Below are 19,687 nucleotides of genomic sequence, written 5' to 3' on the forward strand. Positions count from 1 at the left end.
CGTTTTATGGTGTCTGGAAAATGAGCCGTTTCAAAAACCTCCAGAATGTAACGTCACAAATCAGGAGGCACTGCCCGTTACCCAGCAACCCCAGCATAACCCAGCCCCGTTACCTAGCAACCAGAGTGGAGCTGATTTGGTCACCTGGTTTTCCTGCTGTACAATGGCTGCTGGAAAAGACAAGAGTTTTGTTGGTGACTTACCATCCAGAAACCACTTGCTGTGTTTCTGTTGGCTGTGCAGGAGGCTCCACTTTTGCTTTTCAAAGATATACGGCTGTACAAATCCGTTTGCAGCCATTTTAATGTGCAAGTGTAAACGTTAACCTGGGGGCGTGGCCAGCAGCAGCTTATTTGGATTTAAAGTGGCAGAGGCCCAAAAACTGAATGGAAAATCTCATTATCTAAGAACGACGTGCACAAAATGTACTGAACATGCTTTGTGTAGGCCATAGACCTGTCCTAACCTACGGCGTCGCCTTTAAGCTGTTTTTGTTATTTTTTTAGCTGTAATCGTTTTGCAGCAGTAACAGTCTTTCTGTTCTTGCCTCTCTCCTCCTCAGGGCTGCTCGTCTCCCATCGTGGTGAAGTTTGCTGACACGCAGAAGGACAAGGAGCAGCGGCGTCTGCAGCAGCAGCTGGCGCAGCAGATGCAGCAGCTCAACAGTGCGACCACCTGGGGGAGCCTGACGGGCCTGGGCGGCCTCACCCCGCAGTACCTGGCCGTAAGAGTCGCCGCCGCCGCGTCGCCTGCCTCCATCATCACCTCCTCCTCCGTCACACCCTGCAGCCCCGTGGCCAGCGCAGCCACAGTCAGTGCCCCGACCAGAAAGACTCTCCCAAAATACTCCCTGCCTCCTTTTGTCCTCTGCTTTCCTCTTCCTCCCTGCAGCTGACCCTCACTTTCATCACTCTTCCTCTTTGAATCCGAGCTAAAGCTAAAGCTAACCAGTTAGCGCTGCGGAGGCGTGTTTAAAGGAGAAGCAGGAAAAATGCATCCATAACCAGATTAATGATGCAATAACTAAAGCCAATTTAGCTTTGATTCTAAACTAAACTTATTTATACCAAATATTTACACACTCTGCACAGTATCACATCTTTTTGGCATTAATCAGACTAAAATATTTCCTGCTTTAGCTCAGTCAGGTTTATAAACTATATACACATAGTTGTGAAACACCAGAATATATTTTCTTACTATTTTATAGAAATGATTTGAGCTGTTTTAGTTTCCTGGAGCTCAGGGTTAGGGTTGGTTTGTAAACCGTCGTGCTCCATCATCAGACCATCTCTGGCTTTGTTACAGATCATTTGATGCTAACTATGTTTGACCAAAGTTAGCTTCCTTGGACTGGCTTCTTCTCGTTACTCTTCAGGCCTCGACTCGTTTCACTTCAGCAGATCCTCCAGAACATCTTTAACTTTTGTTTCTGGGTCGATTTAAACGTTTTCCACCAAACCGCCTTCATCTTTTGGACAGGATGATATGTAAATATTCTTGTTCCGTTTCTATGTAAACTTGGACGGACGTCTAAAATTGTTTTCCTGATTCCTTTAGATTTTTAAATGACGTCAAAGACGAAATTGAGGTGTTCCCTTAAAATGCACATCATCATCCTTACTAGCCCAATTCATTGAAGTAAATAATAATAAGAATGTGATTTAAGGTTGAAGCAGATCTACTGCTCAACTCTCAGTATTTGTTGTAAAAGTAAAACAGTAATGTTAGAGTTAAACTCTAAGGAGGCCTAACCAGGCTTAAACACGGATGACTTTGTCCAAAAAAAAACTGAGCAGGCGCTTTAAATCATGAAAACTGAGCTGGAGTTGAGTATAAAATATGCTACATGTTGCTCTGTTTGAATGAATTGGAGACTTCAGATTGTTACTGTTGGACTCATTATTAGAATTTCATAGATTTCTGCATAAAAATATTAAAATCAAAGATTTTAGAAAGAAAAATCCCCAAATGCTTAACCTAATCTAATCCAACCAATCCACATCTTACAAATCAGCACCAGGAATCAGATGCAGATCTTTATTTGTGTTTAGCTTCCTGCAGGTGGTTCAGCCGCCCTGAAGCAGGAATGTTTAGGGAGGATTTAAAAAGTCTTATATGAAAAAGTCAAATATGAGCTGAAAACATGTTTTCTGATCTTAGCTTCAACGTTTTGAATCCATTTAGTGGAGCAGATTCGTTAGAAAGACTTTTCCTCTACAAGGACAAAAACAAAAACTTTTTCTCACTGAAATGTCTGATGATCAAACAAACATTGAGGAAAAGCAAGAAGCAGTTTGTCTAAAATGTCACTGTGGAGGACTTTATCTTTGCTTTCTTAAGGTTGGATCTTTGTCAGATTCAAGCCAGACTTTGACTAGGCCACTACAAACCCATTTAGAGGTTTTTCTGGATCATTTTCCTCCTGCAGAACCAATGAGAGCTTCATCTTAAGCCCACAACCTGATAATCAGGTAGTAGAAGCCGTGGAACTGGAACCAGAACATCTGCTCCACCTCCAGCTGCTGTGGTTCTGACCCAAACCAACCTGTTCTCCTGGCCTGTGGGGGCGCTGCACCAAGAACCACTGAAGGAAATGACACAAAAACCTCTGAAGACACTGAGAGCAACTTCCTTCTTCACCAGATGGAAACAAGATGGAGGATTTTAGTGTTGGAGGATTTCTCTTTAGTCTTTGGCTGAAGACCAGGAGCCATTTCTGCTGCTAGCGCTAGGCTAGCATGCTAGCTTTGGTTGTATTTACCCAGAATGCCCTGCACTGTGATCCACTTCCTGCTTTTGGAGTGGTCTCCGGTCCGCTTGGTGTTCACATTCAAACCGAACCAGAGTTCACTTCAAACGAACTCAGAGGCAGGACAGAGTTTGATTAGCGTTCACACCTCACCAACCGGACCGGGTTTGGTTGGTTTGACTCAGAGCAGAGAGAAAGAGAACCACAGCAGATGGAGGTGGAGTAGATGTTGAAGTTCTGATCCCAAATTGAACCAAATCTGCTGAAGTATCAGGTGGGAAACAGCTTCAGGTTACTTCAGTCCTGGAGCTTCGGCCTCCTGCATGTTTCAGTTCCTCCCTGGAGGTGGAAACGACCTGTTCAGCAGGTCGATGTTCTGCTTAGGCCTCTAATGAGCCATCATTTGATCCAGGTGTTAACCAGGGAGGGAAGTACAACATGCAGGATGCCGGCCCTCCAGGGCCCACTGGCCTGCTTCGTGTTGTCAGACAGGTTCTGTCTGTGCTGTAATCAAGTTTGCTTTGGTTTGTGAGACTGTGGATATGATTTAAGCATTTGGTGGAATCCTCATTTGAAAGCTGCTTTTTATCTGTTTGCTCTGAAAGAGTTAATTTTTTAAAAAGTGACTACTTTTTAAGTCTTTTTGGGATTTTTCTCAAATCAATTCAGGAAAACGGATCTCAAATGGTTTTGAGTCACTGGAGAATCACCGAGCCCCAGTTTCATCTGATTGGGACATTTCTTCTTCTCCTGCAGCTCGTTCTCTTCATCTTTCTCTACTTTTCCCCCCATTTTTAGTGAGACTTGTTTCGATTCTGCCTCAGTTTTTAAATTAACCACAGCGAGTCTCTGGATTAGCTGGGGGGAGGACAGGCACTCCTTTACTGGATATTGATTTATTTGAGAGATTTTTCTGCTCTTTGAATCCTCTCTCTCCGCCGTTGTTGAAAAGAAATTCCCACAATAGAAACAAGATGTTAATTTGCTGTTAATTTGAGTCTTCGAAGGCTGAGTTTCTGACGCCATCAGTATTCCTGATTTGTTTTGGAATCTAATTAGTCAGCCAGATTAGAGCTTTCATGCACAAGTTGTCTGGAGAACTGTGCAGGAATGCAAACGGCGCTCGCTTTGAGGAGAGATCAGACTATATTAGCAGCTCGTTTACTGATCGAGCGCTGAGCCGGGAAGCTCAGCCGCTTCTCGGCGTTTCCTTGCTGCCGCCTGCCTCACTCTGTGTCTGTCTCCCCTTCAGCTGCTGCAGCAGGCCGCCTCCTCCGGCAACCTGGGAGCTTTCAGCGGGATCCAGCAGATGGCCGGTGAGTCGTCCGTCAACACGCTCACAATCTACCACAGCTCTGCTCTCTTTGTTGTAATATATTTATTTCCACAGACTTCTAAAAGAGGACCAAAGAGCATAACAGATGAACTCGCGTGGCGGAGTAAAGAGAGCTCGTTGCCCTGAAGATTTATTAACCGTTGCTAAGATTTGTCTTGATCTTTTAATGAGGCCAGGCAAAGAGTTGTGCCCAGGGCGTGTAGCGGCAGCGGCGAGGCTTTGTCAGGGATAGATGAATCACAAGAAAGGAGGAAAGAAACGGGAGAAAGGGAGCGCAGAAGAATGGTTAAAGGTGGCGTGAGTGCAGCGCTGCGGGCTGGCGCCATCTACTGGAGGACCAGAGCGAGTTTCTGCAGGTTCAGAGCAAAGATGAAGGCGTTCGCTGCTGTTTAGGAGGAAATGATTGGCAATTCAAAGCAACAAAGTGTTTTGCAGAGAGAAAGTTGAAAAAGCTGAGAATGGAAAAGTGCACTTTGTAATAATCCTCAAGCTTTCCAGAAAGACCAGATCAGAACGATTGAGAAATCAAATTTTTTAAGCTTTAAGTTGCTTAAGACTTTGAGACGATGGTGGAGACTCGCGCTCTTCATCTCCTCTTTGCTCTTTAGCTTCAAAGCCTCTTTATGCAGATTTTCTGCCGACTTTCCAGGATTCCTTCGCAGTCGGGATAAGTGAGAGAATATGGATTTGGTTTCAGAGTTTTTCAAGAAAATTATGGAGAAATATTTGTGTCCAGACTTTTCTATTTCCTTCCTTCTTTCCTCTCTATCTCTCCTTGGTCTCATTCCTTTCTCTCTTCCTTTTCATTTCTTGTTCTTCACAGATTCCCATCTTTTCCCCAAACTTAACTCTTTCATTATCCCTTTTCTTTCTGTTCTTGTCCTTCTGTATTTTCTATACCTTCCTTTCTTACAGTTTTTTTTCCTACCATATATAAAAATCTGCCACTGTAAGCATATTTGCATTGAATTTGTATTAAATGAGTTTCCATCTCTGGAAAGTTGACATTATGTGACGTTAGGTTGAATTTCTCCATCGTCCCGGTGAGGTCTGACCTTTTCTTGGTCTTTTGAATCAGAAGTTTGATTTGAAGCTCCAGTTTTCTGCCATGCTCCCACAAAGCCGCTCCGCCTCCCAGTTTTCCCGTCTCGGCGTCTCGTATTCCTTAAAATCGCGCTGACAAATCGGCTCTGTGAGGATTTGGAACGAGCGTGGAGAGAAAAGCGTCGGTGCTCCATCTGCGCTGGTGAGGAAGAGACGGGGAGCATTAGTGATTGGCAGGAGATGTGAGACAGCTGAATGACATCTGGTCCCAGTCTTTAACACGAGGAGCTGAAGAGCTGAGAGGCTTCAATTACACCAATGAGCTTTCAATTAGACGCAGCCAACGGCGGGCTGGAGCGCTCGCATCCTTCCACACATATGTGCTCACACACAATGGAGCCGCTCACGCACCATCTGCACAACCCAGATCCTCCGACTCTGATCCGTTTGTCTCCGAGTCGCCTCTCCGTCGCCGCCTGCTCCTCATTCCTCCCCAACTGGGAGATTTTATTCTCTTCTCCTCATGACTGTCTGGAAAGTGTATGTTCAGCGAAGGAGATTGCCTTTGACAAATGCAAGAAAGAGCCGCTGTGGAAAAACAGGGTGAGAAAAGGTTGCATGAAGAGAGAAAAAGATAGAAACAGAAGAAAAGCTGCTTTGTAGTCACTGCTGTCACGAATCAAACCGGAGAAAAGGAGAAAATGGAGTCTGGGAGGGAAAAATAAAGATAAAAAGAGGAAGAAAATAAAAGAAAATGGTTCAGTAGTCAACTACATGCTTAAAAAATTAAAAATGGAATTAAAATTAAATGGCTTCACCTTAGAAATCTCAGTTTGAACGACAAGTACTTCCAGAAAGTTTTTGTGTTAAAAAAAGTTATAAAAATGCACAGTTGGTGCGCCCAGTTCAACTATAAACCTAAATTAATCCGTCTGTAGTGTTACTAGAGAATAAAAAACATTTAAAAATAAACAAAAACACTCAGCCTGGGGGAAACTCTGCTGAGAAAAGCCAATAAATACCAATAAATGGGAAGATTTATTGGTATCTGATTGGTAACAGACTGAAGTGCCTTGCTAATGGGCACACTGCAATCAACCCACAACTTTCAGATCTGAATTCAGTCCAATCACAATTCAGTCCATCTAGTTTATTATTCAAAAAAGATTTCCCTCATGCATGTGGCGACAGTGGAGAGGAAAAACTTCCTTTAAACAAGAAGAAACTTCCAGCAGAACCGGAAAAAAGTCATATGGATTGACAGGGAGTATAACTGAAAACTTGAATTTGCTGATATTTTCTTTGATGAAGTTTCTCACTGGTCAACTTTAGTTTATTTGTGTCGATCAAACTAATCCAACTGAACATATCCTGACCTTTAATGTGGAAGGGGTCCGACGGTCGAACCAAGCCTGGGATTATAACTTCAGTCTTTGACTTTCTTTGGTAGAAATACGATAAAATCTCATATTTTCAACACGTTTTTGTGCTTAATAAGGACAAAAACCGAACTTTGAATAAAAAGGTTTTCCAAGGACAATGACTTGAGGGAAAGGACACCAAGATAAATCAAGATATTAGATTTGGGCTGTCGGAGCTAAAAGCAGAAACACTAGATGGACTTTGTGACAATCATTTAAGAAAGTGAGTGAAACGGGGAAATAAACTTGTAATTAAAAGTGGAGACCAATAAAAACCATGAAGAACAAGAAGGAAAAGGCCATTAGCTAAACGGAAAGGTCAAAGAGAGGAAAACAGCTCAGAAGGTCAATGAGAAACGAAGGTCAAGGGAGGATAAATTAGAACAAAGACCAGAGGAGAGGGAAAGAAAGAAAGGAAGGAAGGAAGGAAAGAAGGAAGGAAGGAAAGAAGGAAGTACCAGATTGGAAAATCAAAGGTTGCAGCAATAAATAGAAAGAAAAGAACCTTTAATACTCCTGTTGCTTTTTACAAACAAATCAGGTACATGCGGTTCCAAAGGCGGATCAATACCATTCACTCCGTAAAGTTGCACATCTTCTTGCTCATTTGCTCCATTGTCTGGCTCCTATAAGTAAGACACGGCCAGAATTAGCACGGCTGTGAGCATGTGTTTTTGTTAGACTTTGATAGAATGAGTGACGGCTGTTTTTATTCCTGCCTCGCCTGAAAATAGAAATCCATTTCAGCTTTGGGGGTATGACAGAAAATTGGAGAAAATCGCCCTGAAAACACAATTGGTTTTGGCTGCGGCGGTGGCGGTGTTCCCGAGCAGCAGAGACGAGTGGAGGAGTCGCACACATCGTTTGTGCTGCAAACACGTCGCATTAGCCGCCCTGAAACTCTGAGCTCTCGCACTCGGCTGCAGCGACTTGGAGACCGAAAACAAGACGAGGACTCTGAAAGCCGCCAGCCTCTTTCTCTCTTCCTTTCTGTCTCTTTTGAAGCCTTTTAATTTACCAATCAGAAGTGTGAATCCAAGTGATGAATCCAGCCATCTGTTGTCATCGTTCAGTTTGGTTGTCTGGGTGAAGGATATCTTTGTCTAACAAGATGTATTTTCTTCGTTGCGTCTCGTTTGTGTGTCTCTCTACATGTGCGTACTCCCATAGGAGTGTATATACACCCAGCCTGTATATACAACACATACACCTCATATGTGCCACCCTTAACTTTAACAAGCTCATGTGTTGGAGACATCCTGTCTGTGGAAACTTCTGCTTGTCAGAGATGAAGATGTTCAGCGAGATGCTGATGTTTTATTGCCCCTTCGGTATCAGTCAGCTGTTGGCATGGAGTCGTTGATTATGCTGAGAGAGAGTGGTGCTATTCCTGCTTTCATTTACACTACGACAAAAGGTTGAAGCAACTTTGTTGTGGTCCAATGTGGAGAACATTTGGTCTCAGTAACGGAGCTGGTACATCCATATGTTCGCAGGCGGTTCCAGAAGCATCGGGCCGTAAAGGGAACAGTTGTAGAGTCATTGGACAGTTTCTTGGATGTTCGGCTTTGTAACGCAGATGAGATAAAATCCCAATGTTCAATCCAGAGGCAATAAAAACCAGGTAGACGAAGGAGGCGTCTGCTTGGCAGATCCGCACCTGATTGGACGAACAAAATGAAGCACAGAACTATTGGAGTCTGATTGGACCAAAATCAAAAGTAATCGTTTGGATGATGCCTATCATCATCGGCGTTTCTCAACAACCTCTCCTGATTGAACGTTTTCTTTTTATAATATATATTATTATATTTATATATATTTATAGCTTATTTATCCGACTCACTGTTACAACTTATTAAGCACTGAGATAAAATAACAGCAGGCAAATTGTGCAACGTTAGCGGCTTCAACACTTATTCTTTTTGCTTCTCCCTAACACACAACTTCTGGTTACATTTCAAAATAAGAGCATCAAGATAAATCACTGTTTAATAACAGAGCAATTCTTTGGAGATGTTTATAATTAGGAAGAGCTAAATATTGATACTGTATTACATTACTAAACAAAATCAAGTTTGGTTACTGGAATTATGTAAAACTGATAAACAATTAAAAACAATTAAAGAAATAAAAAACATTATTTACAAAATAATGTTGCTTAAAGTGGCCTTGAGACAAAGATGCACCAGCTCCATTATCTACGTCTATATCTGTACAGAGTAGCCGTATACTTTAGGAAATCTTCCCGATTTTTGCTTAACCTCCTTAAAACAAGATCCAAAACTAAAACTGGCCAAGAAAAAGTTGTTTTGTAGTAACATATAATTTTAATTGCATCCCCAACAAAAGAACCAGCGGTCTCTTTTCATGTAAATAACGTTTAGATATTTAGGGAATTTATGTACAAATATTCATATTTGTGAGCCGTCTTGAATTTCAAACAATCTAGATGAAAATAATTTTTATTAAAAGTTGGTGTAAATAAGCTGGTGTTGGCCAGAAATGTTGATGGTTGTGTACGTTACTCAGACGCCTGCAACTATGAAGAGTAAATCTTAAAATGATCTCAAAAATGTGATTAATCTTCCTGGAGCTTGATGTGTTTCTGTGTGCTGGGTATTTTAATTGGTTTTAGCTCCAAATATTGGAGCAAAATGACCTCCAGGAGTTGAATTTTTAAAGTGATATAATAGACTACAGAGCTGCAGAACTGTTTTAGAAAAGGTTAGTTTCCTCTCTACGTTTCTCTGGCCCCTCCGCAGGGTTTTAATCGAGTGCTGTTGAAAGAGAGAAACATAAGTTGAACTAAATCACTCTGATTATTTCTGCCTCCAGAGCAGCTCTGCCTGGGAGAAACACACCAGGACTAAACACTACAGCAGCTGCTTTTACTGATTCAGGCCCATTTGGGACTTATTAGTGAATTCAGCTGCTGGAGTGTTTACCTTCACACTCTGAAGCAAAGATTGTGTAGTTTGTTTGAAGAGAAAGCAGAAAGCAGCTTGTTTCCAGGTGTATTTGTAGAGGGAATACGCGCTCTCCGGTGGTCACCTCTGTCCCGGTCCGGCCCAGGCGGTCCCCCAGCTTTGACACCACCCTCTCTGGCTCCTCTCTCCAGGTATGAGCGCTCTGCAGTTGCAGAACCTGGCCACTTTAGCGGCAGCGGCGGCGGCGGCCCAAAACTCAGCCAGCCCCTCCACCGCAAACCCCCTGTCCTCCAGCGCCGCCTCCCTGGGAGCGTTGGCCAGCCCAGGTAACGCCGCAGCCGCTCGGCTCGGGCGGGCCGCCCAACGCCGGCCTCCGCGTTCCGCTGTTACCATTTGTCACTTCACGACCCTGGCACGCCGGCCAAACCATCAGCTCCACCCATCGCCATCGCTCCGGTCTTCATCCGTGGTGTGTGTCCACCTCACCCTAACACGGACGCCGTGTAGATGTCATTGGCCTCCTGGCGTCCTGTCTTTCAGCATCCTGTGGCGTGGCGTCACCCCATCATACAGTCGTTGCAGATGTGTGTGCATGAGCGTTTGCCTAAATGTCTGTCAGGTTCAGGTGTTTCCACGTCCATGTTGTGTTTCCAGATGTCTCTCAGGCTGTTGTTCCCCGACAGACGGGGTGCGTGTTGATAACGTCCGCCTCTTACATGTGGGTTTGAACGCACCAGGTTGTCTCGGGTTAAACACCACCATCTTCAGATTTCCTTCCTCCTCCGTCTCTCCTTGTTGCCCTCATCTCCTGCTCCTGCCCTCTTTTTGACAAGCTTCCTATTTCTGCTCCATCACCCCACCCTCTCATGTCGGCTCGGCCTCGCTCCAGCAGCACCCTCTCAGCAGAGCATGAATATGAAAAACCAGCCTCCTCCTCCTCTTCCTCCCTCAGCCGCCACTCTTCCTCCTCCTCAACGCTCACGCTGCTCCAAATGCCCGTTCTTGTCTTGTCTCTCCTCCTCGTCTCGCTGCTTCTCTCCATACTTTTCGCCTCTTTCTCTCTCTGGTGCCAAATGTCACTCCAACCTTGAATATTACACACTCAGGTTGAGATGCTCGCTGTGAATGAGTGCTGCTGCTATACTGCATGTGTCAATGAAACTGAAAACGTCACTCTAGTTTGATAAATATAGACCGTTCTGCATGGAGACAGGCCAGCGTCTTTGTTTTGCAACGTGTGCTGACATAATGCTCCCTCTGCCACACCATCTCCTAATACATTCAGCGGCAATCCTGCTTTGTTGGCAACGCTTTGATGAGATGAAGGGTAAATGAATAGATTCAATCTCTGTTTTGTTTTGTCTGGAAAGGAAGGAGATCGCGAGCTTTGTGCACCACATTCCCTCCATCTCACCCTCCACCGTTGACATATCAGTGTCTCCTCATGTCGTTCTCCTGTGTTGACTTCATTTGTCTTGGTGATTCTTTTTCTTTTTGGATTTTCCAATTTATTTGAATCCAGATATGTGTGAGGAACCATCATATAAATTATTCGGGAATGAAACGATGAAAAGTGTCTGTGTGGACGCTGTGTTCCTGCCGGTTTGCAGATTCAAGAGCAGGAAAATGAAAGTACACCCCTGCTTTCTACTAGGTCAAAAATGATTTAAATATAATCGCAGCTAAGTAAATCCCAATTAAAGTGCTTAATTCACGCCAAGCCAGGAAGGAAAGATATCAGCAACAGTTGCAGCCCTTTAATATACAAAGTGCAACGTTCTCCAGAGAGGAAAATTATTTGTATTTATTGTCATTCGTCAACCAGGACTTGGGTCGCTGGTTCAGAGGTTTCTGGAGAGACGCCCAAACATCCCCCTTCTCAGTCACCACATCCAACTCCAGTCCAGCCAAAAGACTTGGTCCCTCCTGGACTTCTTCCTGCAGGAACATGCCTGAAATTCATCAGGGGTCATCAGGAAAAAATGCCACCTCATCTGAATCCTTTCGATGAGGAGAAGCAGCGACTCTACTCCAAACTCCTCACCCAATCGACGTCCTGTGGAGGAAATTCATTTCGGACTCTTGTATCCAGGATCTCGTTCTTTTGGTCATGACCCAAATTTCGTGACCATAGTTGAGGGTAGGAATGTAGTCTGACCAATAAATTGAATCTTGCATTACTCCCGATCTCCTGAATGTTGGACTCCGGCAGGCCTGCCCTTTATCACTGGTCCTGTTCATAACTTAGATGGATAGGATTTCTAGACGCAGCCAGAGGTTTGGTTTGGGGATCAGCGGATTTTGTCTCTGCTTTTTGTGGATGATATAGTTCTGCTGACTCCCTCTGGCCAAAATGTACAGCTTGCACTGGGGGCATCAGCTACTCCAACACCGGGACAATGGTTCTCTAGAAAAGGGAGGCTTACCCTTTCTAGGTCGGAGGGAAGTTCCTCCTTCAAGTGGAGAAGGTAAAATATCTTGGGAAGATTATTCCCAATATGCCAATCATCCGAAACGTTGATGTCCCAGTCAGAGAAATGACCTCCATGACAATGAACCAGTATAGGTATTTCAAAGGATTGAAGGACAAAGCTTCTTTTATCTAAAAACAAGATGGCAACAGGTTAGCAAAGCTGCATCTGGATGAAGGACAAGATGAGGCCAAAGTTCTTGTTTCCACAGTTCTTGTTTTCGCCAAAATCTGTTGGCGAAAACAAGAACTGTGAAGCACGGTGGTGGAGACATGATAGTTTGGGCTCATCCAGTTATTGAATGAACCATGAACCTCTCTACAAAACAAAGTATTTCAGACAAATGTGAGTCCGTTTGTCTGGGTCCTAAACAGAACAACAATCCTGAACACATCAGGAAATTGTCTGCGTAAAACGTTGCAACAGGAAAGGGTTGTACTTTCTTTTTACAATGGTTGTATGTCTGCTTTATAGAAAGGGGCTTTTATTTTTGTCTAATTCTTCAAATTAGGTTCAAAAGTTGCCTTTCTATGTAAAAATAAATGTTACCAAAGGTGTTACTTGTAGCATTTTGTCCATGTTAACTAATCTGGATTATTAGATTGTTTTTAGAACCATGTCAGAATCTAGAACCTTGGTTCCTGAACGATTCTGCTTCTGGTCCACAAGGTAACAACCGCAGCAACTTGGTCAGACGATGCTAATAGGCCAGTTAAACACTTAGACCAGTTAGACCAGTATGATGACAAAATTTAAAGAAAGCTGCATATGATCTGACGCTCTCTGCAGTCGTAACCCTGGTAGTGCCAAGTGTTTTTGCACAGAATGCTCCTAGCTTCATGTGGGTTTGCAACAGAAGATGAACATCATTCTGTCAACTGCCAATAAATTTCCACTTCCCATGACTGAGCCAAAAAGCAGCTAGCTAGCTAGCTATCTATATTAGCATCTAGTTAGCATCAGCCACCCCGAGTCACAGAACGCTTTGCCTCCCAGAAAAGTCCTGCGAGAAAAAAAAACAACAGAAATTTGAGACATTTTAACCTTAATTTTAGATACACAAATTTAAGACTTTTTAAGGATGCGTGGACACCCTGCAACAGTTTGATTCTGTTTCTGCAACTTTCTCCAACATCTGAAAATGAAATAAATAAGAATAAATTTTTGCATGGATGCACCATGATGGCTCGTCCATGAAGCATCTCATAACTTTCAGTTGAATGAACGCGTCACATGGGATGAAAAAGTGCACATTTATACGATAAATCGTTATTTTCACTTGGTGTAGCACCACCTAATCTGAGTCTGACGTCATTAAACCTTCCAATGCTACACGTAGCACCTTAAAACCATCTATCTGTGTTTGTTGAGAGCTGCTGAATGTTGGATATAACACATGCACTTCTTTGTCTCCTGTTCTCCTCTTCCTCTTCCTCTCGCTCCTACCTTTTGGTTTCCCAGCAGCAGGCACAGCGGCCAGCTCCAACGCCAGTGCCATGAACTCTCTGACCTCTCTGGGTACCCTGCAGGGCCTGGCAGGCGCAACTGTTGGCCTGAACAACATTAATGCACTAGCAGGTAGCATCAACAGTGAGTATTCACCCTGCCATCAGCCACTCCACCCCAACCTTCAACCATCCACACCCGAAGGCAACGCCACCGCTGAGCAGAGACACGGGGTTTGACTCATACCTCTACTTAATGACTCTTTATTTTATAAACATGACAAATCTGATTATAGATGCTTTATTTCCAAAATATGCTCAAGAATTTGAGCTAGCTTCATATTGGAACCAAGTAGTTCTTGCATGTGTCCCACTCTGGTTCTTCCTGCCGTCTCTCTGTGTCTCTGGTTTATTAAAACCTTTTTCCAGCCAAAGCTTCCTCCTCTTAGCCGCAGACATCCCACTCATTAACCCATCCATCCATTCCTCCATCGCTCCATCTGCTTCCTGGTTGTGACCCGGGTTGTGCTTGCTGTAAGCGTGCTGAAGTCCCAACAGAACCAGCAGAACTAGCTGCTGCTGAGTGGGATCGTTTTGTACGTCTGCCACAAGGTGGCGCTGTGTCATTTTGCTGTTGTGTTTGCTGTTATTTCTGGGTTTTAAACAGATTTGCTAATCAGAGCTGCTAATTTTAGCTGTTTTCAGTCTGTAAAAAAAGATTGTTTTTCACAATAAATTTGCGGATTTATTTGTTTTGTACAGAATATTCAAAAAATAAGATGTTTTTCACGTGTTAATGCATTTTATGATACATTTGTTGTCTGAAATATTAAAATAGGCGGGTATAAGCGTGTAGATCGAGTTTTTAGTATCTGTAGTCAGCTGTGTTTTCTAAACCCCATAACTGCTGAGGGTTCACTGCATGTCAATAATCAGATCCGGATTTCATGTCAAAAAGCACAAAATGAACTGTAATTCAAAGCATCATGGTGAAGTAAATATTTTTTCCATTTAACATGCAGGGTTCAGTGCGATTTAAAAATGAGTAAATTACCTAAAAATACATTCAGAAATTTTCTATAAAAACATGGAAATTTCTGAGCTCAAAGTGAAAAATTTGCAAGAAAAAACTCATAAATTTTGAGATGAATTAATTCACAGTTGGAGTTTCGTGGCGCAGCATTGTCTTTGCCTGTTTTTAAATGACTCATCAAAATCATCAATCAAACTTATTGATTGATGATTTTAATTTCATTTATTTAATGGAATCACTGCAAAGTGGTGTTGTTTTGCAAACGTGCAGTGTTGCCTTGATTCTTTCATGCATGCTGTGCAAAACACCTGGGTGGACCTAGCTCCGCCTCCGCCACTCAGCTCCTTCAGACTAGCCAGCAGCAATTAGCAAGCAGCTGGTGGAACTGCTGAGCTCATTATAGGAGCTACTGCTCAGAGCAATGCTGGTAAAAACTTAGTTAAAGGGTTAATAGAGGAGCCGTGTTGGATGAGCTTCAAAAAGAGCAGAAGTTCTTAAAGAGACAGAGGCCCAATTTCAAGGCGTTGAATCAGGAAAATGGCCCCTTTAACAAACCAGGAGTCAGAATGTGAACCTAAAGTTAGTGTTGTAATAAAGGAAACATCCAGAGAAGCTTTTTTGGGTGTTTTTGGGACATCAGATGCAGTTAAATCTGGAGAAGGTAGATGTTTCCCCGCCTGGAGTCCGTGGTCCGGCGGTACGTATCGAGCTCTTCGCGGTTCTTGGTGTCTCCTGCCTTTGACCTCTGAGCAGACGTGGCGTCTGGATCTTAATCAGAGCTGTTATGACAGCAGAGATCCCGTACTGCCGGCCTCTTCCACCACATTATTCTCCTCTGACCTTTCCCGCTCCTCGGCTGGAGTAGCTGTATCCGCTCTGTAAATCATACTGCAGCACACACACACACACACACACACACACACGCCTGTCCTTTTAGCCGAATGGGTCGCTTCCATTTTGCTTCCCATTTTGTCCCCGCTAACCCAGTCTCTCCTTTCGGTGCCCCTTTCCTCTTCCATCCACCCACCGCCACCAACTGCCCTCATTTAAACACATCTAGACCTTAATTGAATTGCAAAGGTCACCGGTGCAATTATTCCTGAATAAATGAGTGACCTATAATCCGGAGCGCTGCGGCGATAATTTATTTCACTGTGTCTGACGGCGAGGCGACAGGACGCCGGGCCGGTGTCAGACCTCCTCAGACAAGTTGCCCTCCGCCGCGAGATTAAGCCGTTACAAGCAGCTAATGAGTGTTACCGCTGCGTTCGCTCACTTTTTAAACTCCGCCGCAGTCCCTCCAACATGCAAGTGAGACGTCACAGGAAAGCAGATAATCATCCTTTCTGCCCCAAGTTTCCTGAACATCAGCAAACATGGCTGCCGAACAGATGGTGACTTAATCAATTTTCAGGATAATTTTTCATCTTTAAAAAAGTTGCTAAAATAAAAGTATTCTAGAAATACAGGATTGCTTTGAGTGAACTTTAAACTTTTTATGGACATACATTAATTATTAAATGATGACATGGATTTTCTTCCGTAATTTTGGACAGTTTAAAAATAAAGAAATTACATGCAAAAAAAATATTTATTTTGAGTAATATTGAGAGCTATTTCAAAGTCACAGATATTAATTGGAAAAATTGTTAATTAAATAAGTAAACCTTAATCTTCTTATGGATATATAATGATTAATAAATGACACGATTTCCGTACTTCTGGCCAACATAAAACAAAATTACATGCAAAAAATATTTATGCTGACTATTGCTGAACACTTTTTTATGCTTTAATATCAAGTAAGATTAAATAGTAAACTTTAGTCTTTTTATGGGTACAAAATAATACTTAAATGTTGACATGAATGTTCCTCCATACTTTTGGACACTTTTGGAGTTTAAAACAAAATTATAAGTAAAAAGCATTTATTTTAAATAAGACTGAAAGCTATTTCATTGCACAGTATATTTTAGTATTAGTGATTTAAATTAGATTTTATTCCAAGTAATTTTATATTTTTAGAAAGAAAAATAAAACTCCTGTTAAAGAATAAAGATCAAAATATTTCTTTGTTCATTTATTTATGAGTGTTTGTCTTTTTATGGATGTGTAGAATTAGTTAATTGTTAAATATTGATGTAATTTGTTTTAGATTCTGTTGTCAGACATTTTCATCAACATGTTTGTGATTTTGTGTGGTGGTTTTTTGTGGCGCTGATGTTGCGTCGGATTTGCTGCATGCTGGTTCCTGCAGCTCTGGCCGTCATCAGCTGCTCTCATCCTTATTCTGCTGTTTGAAACTTGAACTTTGTCGTCTCGTCTTCGGTGTGTTTGGTATCGATGTGTCTTCACTGTGTGTGTATTTTTGGTACCGTTTGTGACTGTCGGTGCGTGTTTGTGTGTGTATGTGTGGATAAAACACAACCTTCAGTGGGAGCGCTAATGAGTAAGTGCATTCTCCTTTCTTTATTGTTGGGTTTTATGTAAAGTTGCTCAAATGCTCTCAGGTATGGCGGCTCTAAACGGAGGTCTGGGCGGCGCAGGGCTCACCAACGGCACGGCAGGCACCATGGACGCGCTGACGCAGGCCTACTCAGGGATCCAGCAGTACGCCGCCGCAGCACTGCCCACCCTCTACAGCCAGTCCCTGCTGCAGCAGCAGGGGGCCGCCGGCAGCCAGAAGGAGGGTCAGTAGTCTGGGCTTATCCAGTGGCAGACAACCTCAGTCTGGGATCCCTGAGAAGTAGATTAAGAATCTTTCATTTGTTTTCTCTGAGTTTAAGATGCTGAATTTAGCCTCTACTGTAGTTTTCTGCCCCTGCAGGTCTGCAAGGTGAGCTACTGTATTTAAATGATCGTTTATTTGCCTCGACTTGAGCTCAAAGTGCCAGCATACCGTTAGCTTACCAAAGGATTGTTTTAAGAGCATTAAGACTGGATCACTTAAAATAAAAGGTGAAGACATGGAAAGAATTACTCATGGGCCCCTTCCATGTTGTTTATATCTGGAAAGTTTGTGCACAAAGCTGGAGGCCAAAAGGGGATTCATTTCCCTCTGTAGCCGCGGCAGAAACAATGCTGGGATTATTCATTTAATGCAGCAAACGGTAAATAACAGAAAAACTGTTGAAGAACAACCCAAAACTAATTTTGACGCGTTGCCTTAGCAACTGTTCCCAGTTTATAGATCAGAAAAGCTCCTTTCTGTGTCAGGAGGAAAAACACAAATAAAAACAATAAAAATAGAAATCATTGATGAGTTTTCTGACAATATGTTGTAAAAGTAGCTTTAAGCAAAATACCAATAAACTTCATTTGGCTCAAACACTGAAGAAGATAAACAAGATTATCCATCCATCCATCCATCTTCTTCCGCTTATCCGAGGTCGGGTCGCGGGGGTAGCAGCTTCAGAAGGGAGGCCCAGACTTCCCTCTCCCCAGCCACTTCTTCCAGCTCCTCCGGGGGAATCCCGAGGCGTTCCCAGGCCAGCCGAGAGACATAGTCCCTCCAGCGTGTCCTGGGTCTTCCCCGGGGCCTCCTCCCGGTGGGACGTGCCCGGAACACCTCACCAGGGAGGCGTCCAGGAGGCATCCTGACCAGATGCCCAAGCCACCTCAACTGGCTCCTCTCGATGTGAAGGAGCAGCGGCTCTACTCTGAGTCCCTCCCGGATGACTGAGCTTCTCACCCTATCTCTAAGGGAGAGCCCAGCCACCCTACGGAGAAAACCCATTTCGGCCGCTTGTATCCGCGATCTCGTTCTTTCGGTCATGACCCAAAGCTCATGACCATAGATGAGGGTGGGAACGTAGATCGACCGGTAAATCGAGAGCTTCGCTTTTTGGCTCAGCTCTCTCTTCACCACGACGGACCGGTACAGCGCCCGCTTGACAGCAGACGCTGCGCCAATCCACCTGTCGATCTCCCGCTCCCTTCTTCCCCCATTCGTGAACAAGATCCCGAGATACTTAAACTCCTCCACTTGGGGCAGGACACCCCCCTGACCCGGAGAAGGCACTCTACCCTTTTCCGGCTCAAGACCATGGCCTCGGATTTGGAGGCACTGATCCCCATCCCGGCCTCTTCACACTCGGCTGCGAACCGATCCAGCGAGAGCTGCAGATCACGATCTGATGAAGCCAAAAGGACCACATCGTCTGCGAAAAGCAGAGATGAGATCCTGAGGCCACCAAATCGGATCCCCTCAACACCTTGGCTGCGCCTAGAAATTCTGTCCATGAAAGTGATGAACAGAATCGGTGACAAAGGGCAGCCCTGGCGGAGTCCAACTCTCACCGGAAACGAGCCCGACTTACTGCCGGCAATGCGGACCAGACTCTGACACCGGTCATACAGGGACCTGACAGCCCGTATCAAAGGGCCCGGTACCCCATACTCCCGGAGAACCCCCCACAGGGCTCCCCGAGGGACACGGTCGAACGCCTTCTCCAAGTCCACAAAACACATGTAGACTGGTTGGGCGAACTCCCATGCACCCTCCAGGACCCTGCTGAGGGTGTAGAGCTGGTCCAGTGTTCCACAACCAGGACGAAAACCACACTGCTCTTCCTGAATCCGAGGTTCGACTATCTGACGGACCCTCCTCTCCAGGACCCCTGAATAGACCTTGCCAGGGAGGCTTAAGAGTGTGACCCCTCTATAATTGGAGCACACCCTCCGGTCCCCCTTTTTGAACAGGGGGACCACCACCCCAGTCTGCCAATCCAGGGGAACTGCCCCCGATGTCCATGCAATACTGCAGAGTCGCGTCAACCAACACAACCCTACAACATCCAGAGCCTTAAGGAACTCCGGGCGGATCTCATCCACCCCCGGGGCCTTGCCACCGAGGAGCTTTTTAACCACCTCGGCGACCTCGCCCCCAGAGATTGGAGAGCCCAACCCAGAGTCCCCAGGCTCCGCTTCCTCAGTGGAAGGCATGTTGGTGGGATTGAGGAGGTCTTCGAAGTACTCTGCCCACCGGCCCACAACGTCCCGAGTAGAGGTCAGCAGCACACCATCCCCACTATAAACAGTGTTGGTGCTGCACCGCTTCCCCCCCCTGAGACGCCGGATGGTGGACCAGAATCGCCTCGAGGCGATAAACAAGATTATTAAATTAATAATGCAATCTATGAACAAGAAAACAATTTATTTCCTGTTTACAACAACAAATGGACACATTATCATCTAAATCTGGTATTTTCCTGTTTTTGAGGATTTACTTCTGTTCTTTGTCAGAAACGTTTGTT

General features: G+C 44.2%; 1 protein-coding gene across 23 annotated transcripts in view; it reads left to right on the forward strand.

The window, feature by feature from the left end:
* celf2 (cugbp, Elav-like family member 2) overlaps positions 1 to 19,687 on the forward strand; it is a 285,915-nt gene that overhangs the window by 256,195 nt on the left and 10,033 nt on the right. For 5 of the 23 annotated variants that reach the window (XM_028044204.1, XM_028044183.1, XM_028044205.1 and 2 more), the window contains 5 exons: positions 563 to 811; positions 4,005 to 4,068; positions 9,675 to 9,809; positions 13,416 to 13,544; positions 16,925 to 17,122. In XM_028044204.1, coding sequence (XP_027900005.1) covers positions 563 to 811; positions 4,005 to 4,068; positions 9,675 to 9,809; positions 13,416 to 13,544; positions 16,925 to 17,122 — 775 coding nt within the window. The remainder of the gene's footprint in view (positions 1 to 562; positions 812 to 4,004; positions 4,069 to 9,674; positions 9,810 to 13,415; positions 13,545 to 16,924; positions 17,123 to 19,687) is intronic. The other 18 variants (XM_028044189.1, XM_028044193.1, XM_028044195.1 and 15 more) reach the window with 18 other exon arrangements.

Source organism: Xiphophorus couchianus, chromosome 17 (assembly GCF_001444195.1).
Source record: "Xiphophorus couchianus chromosome 17, X_couchianus-1.0, whole genome shotgun sequence".
Classification (NCBI taxonomy): Eukaryota; Metazoa; Chordata; class Actinopteri; order Cyprinodontiformes; family Poeciliidae; genus Xiphophorus; species Xiphophorus couchianus.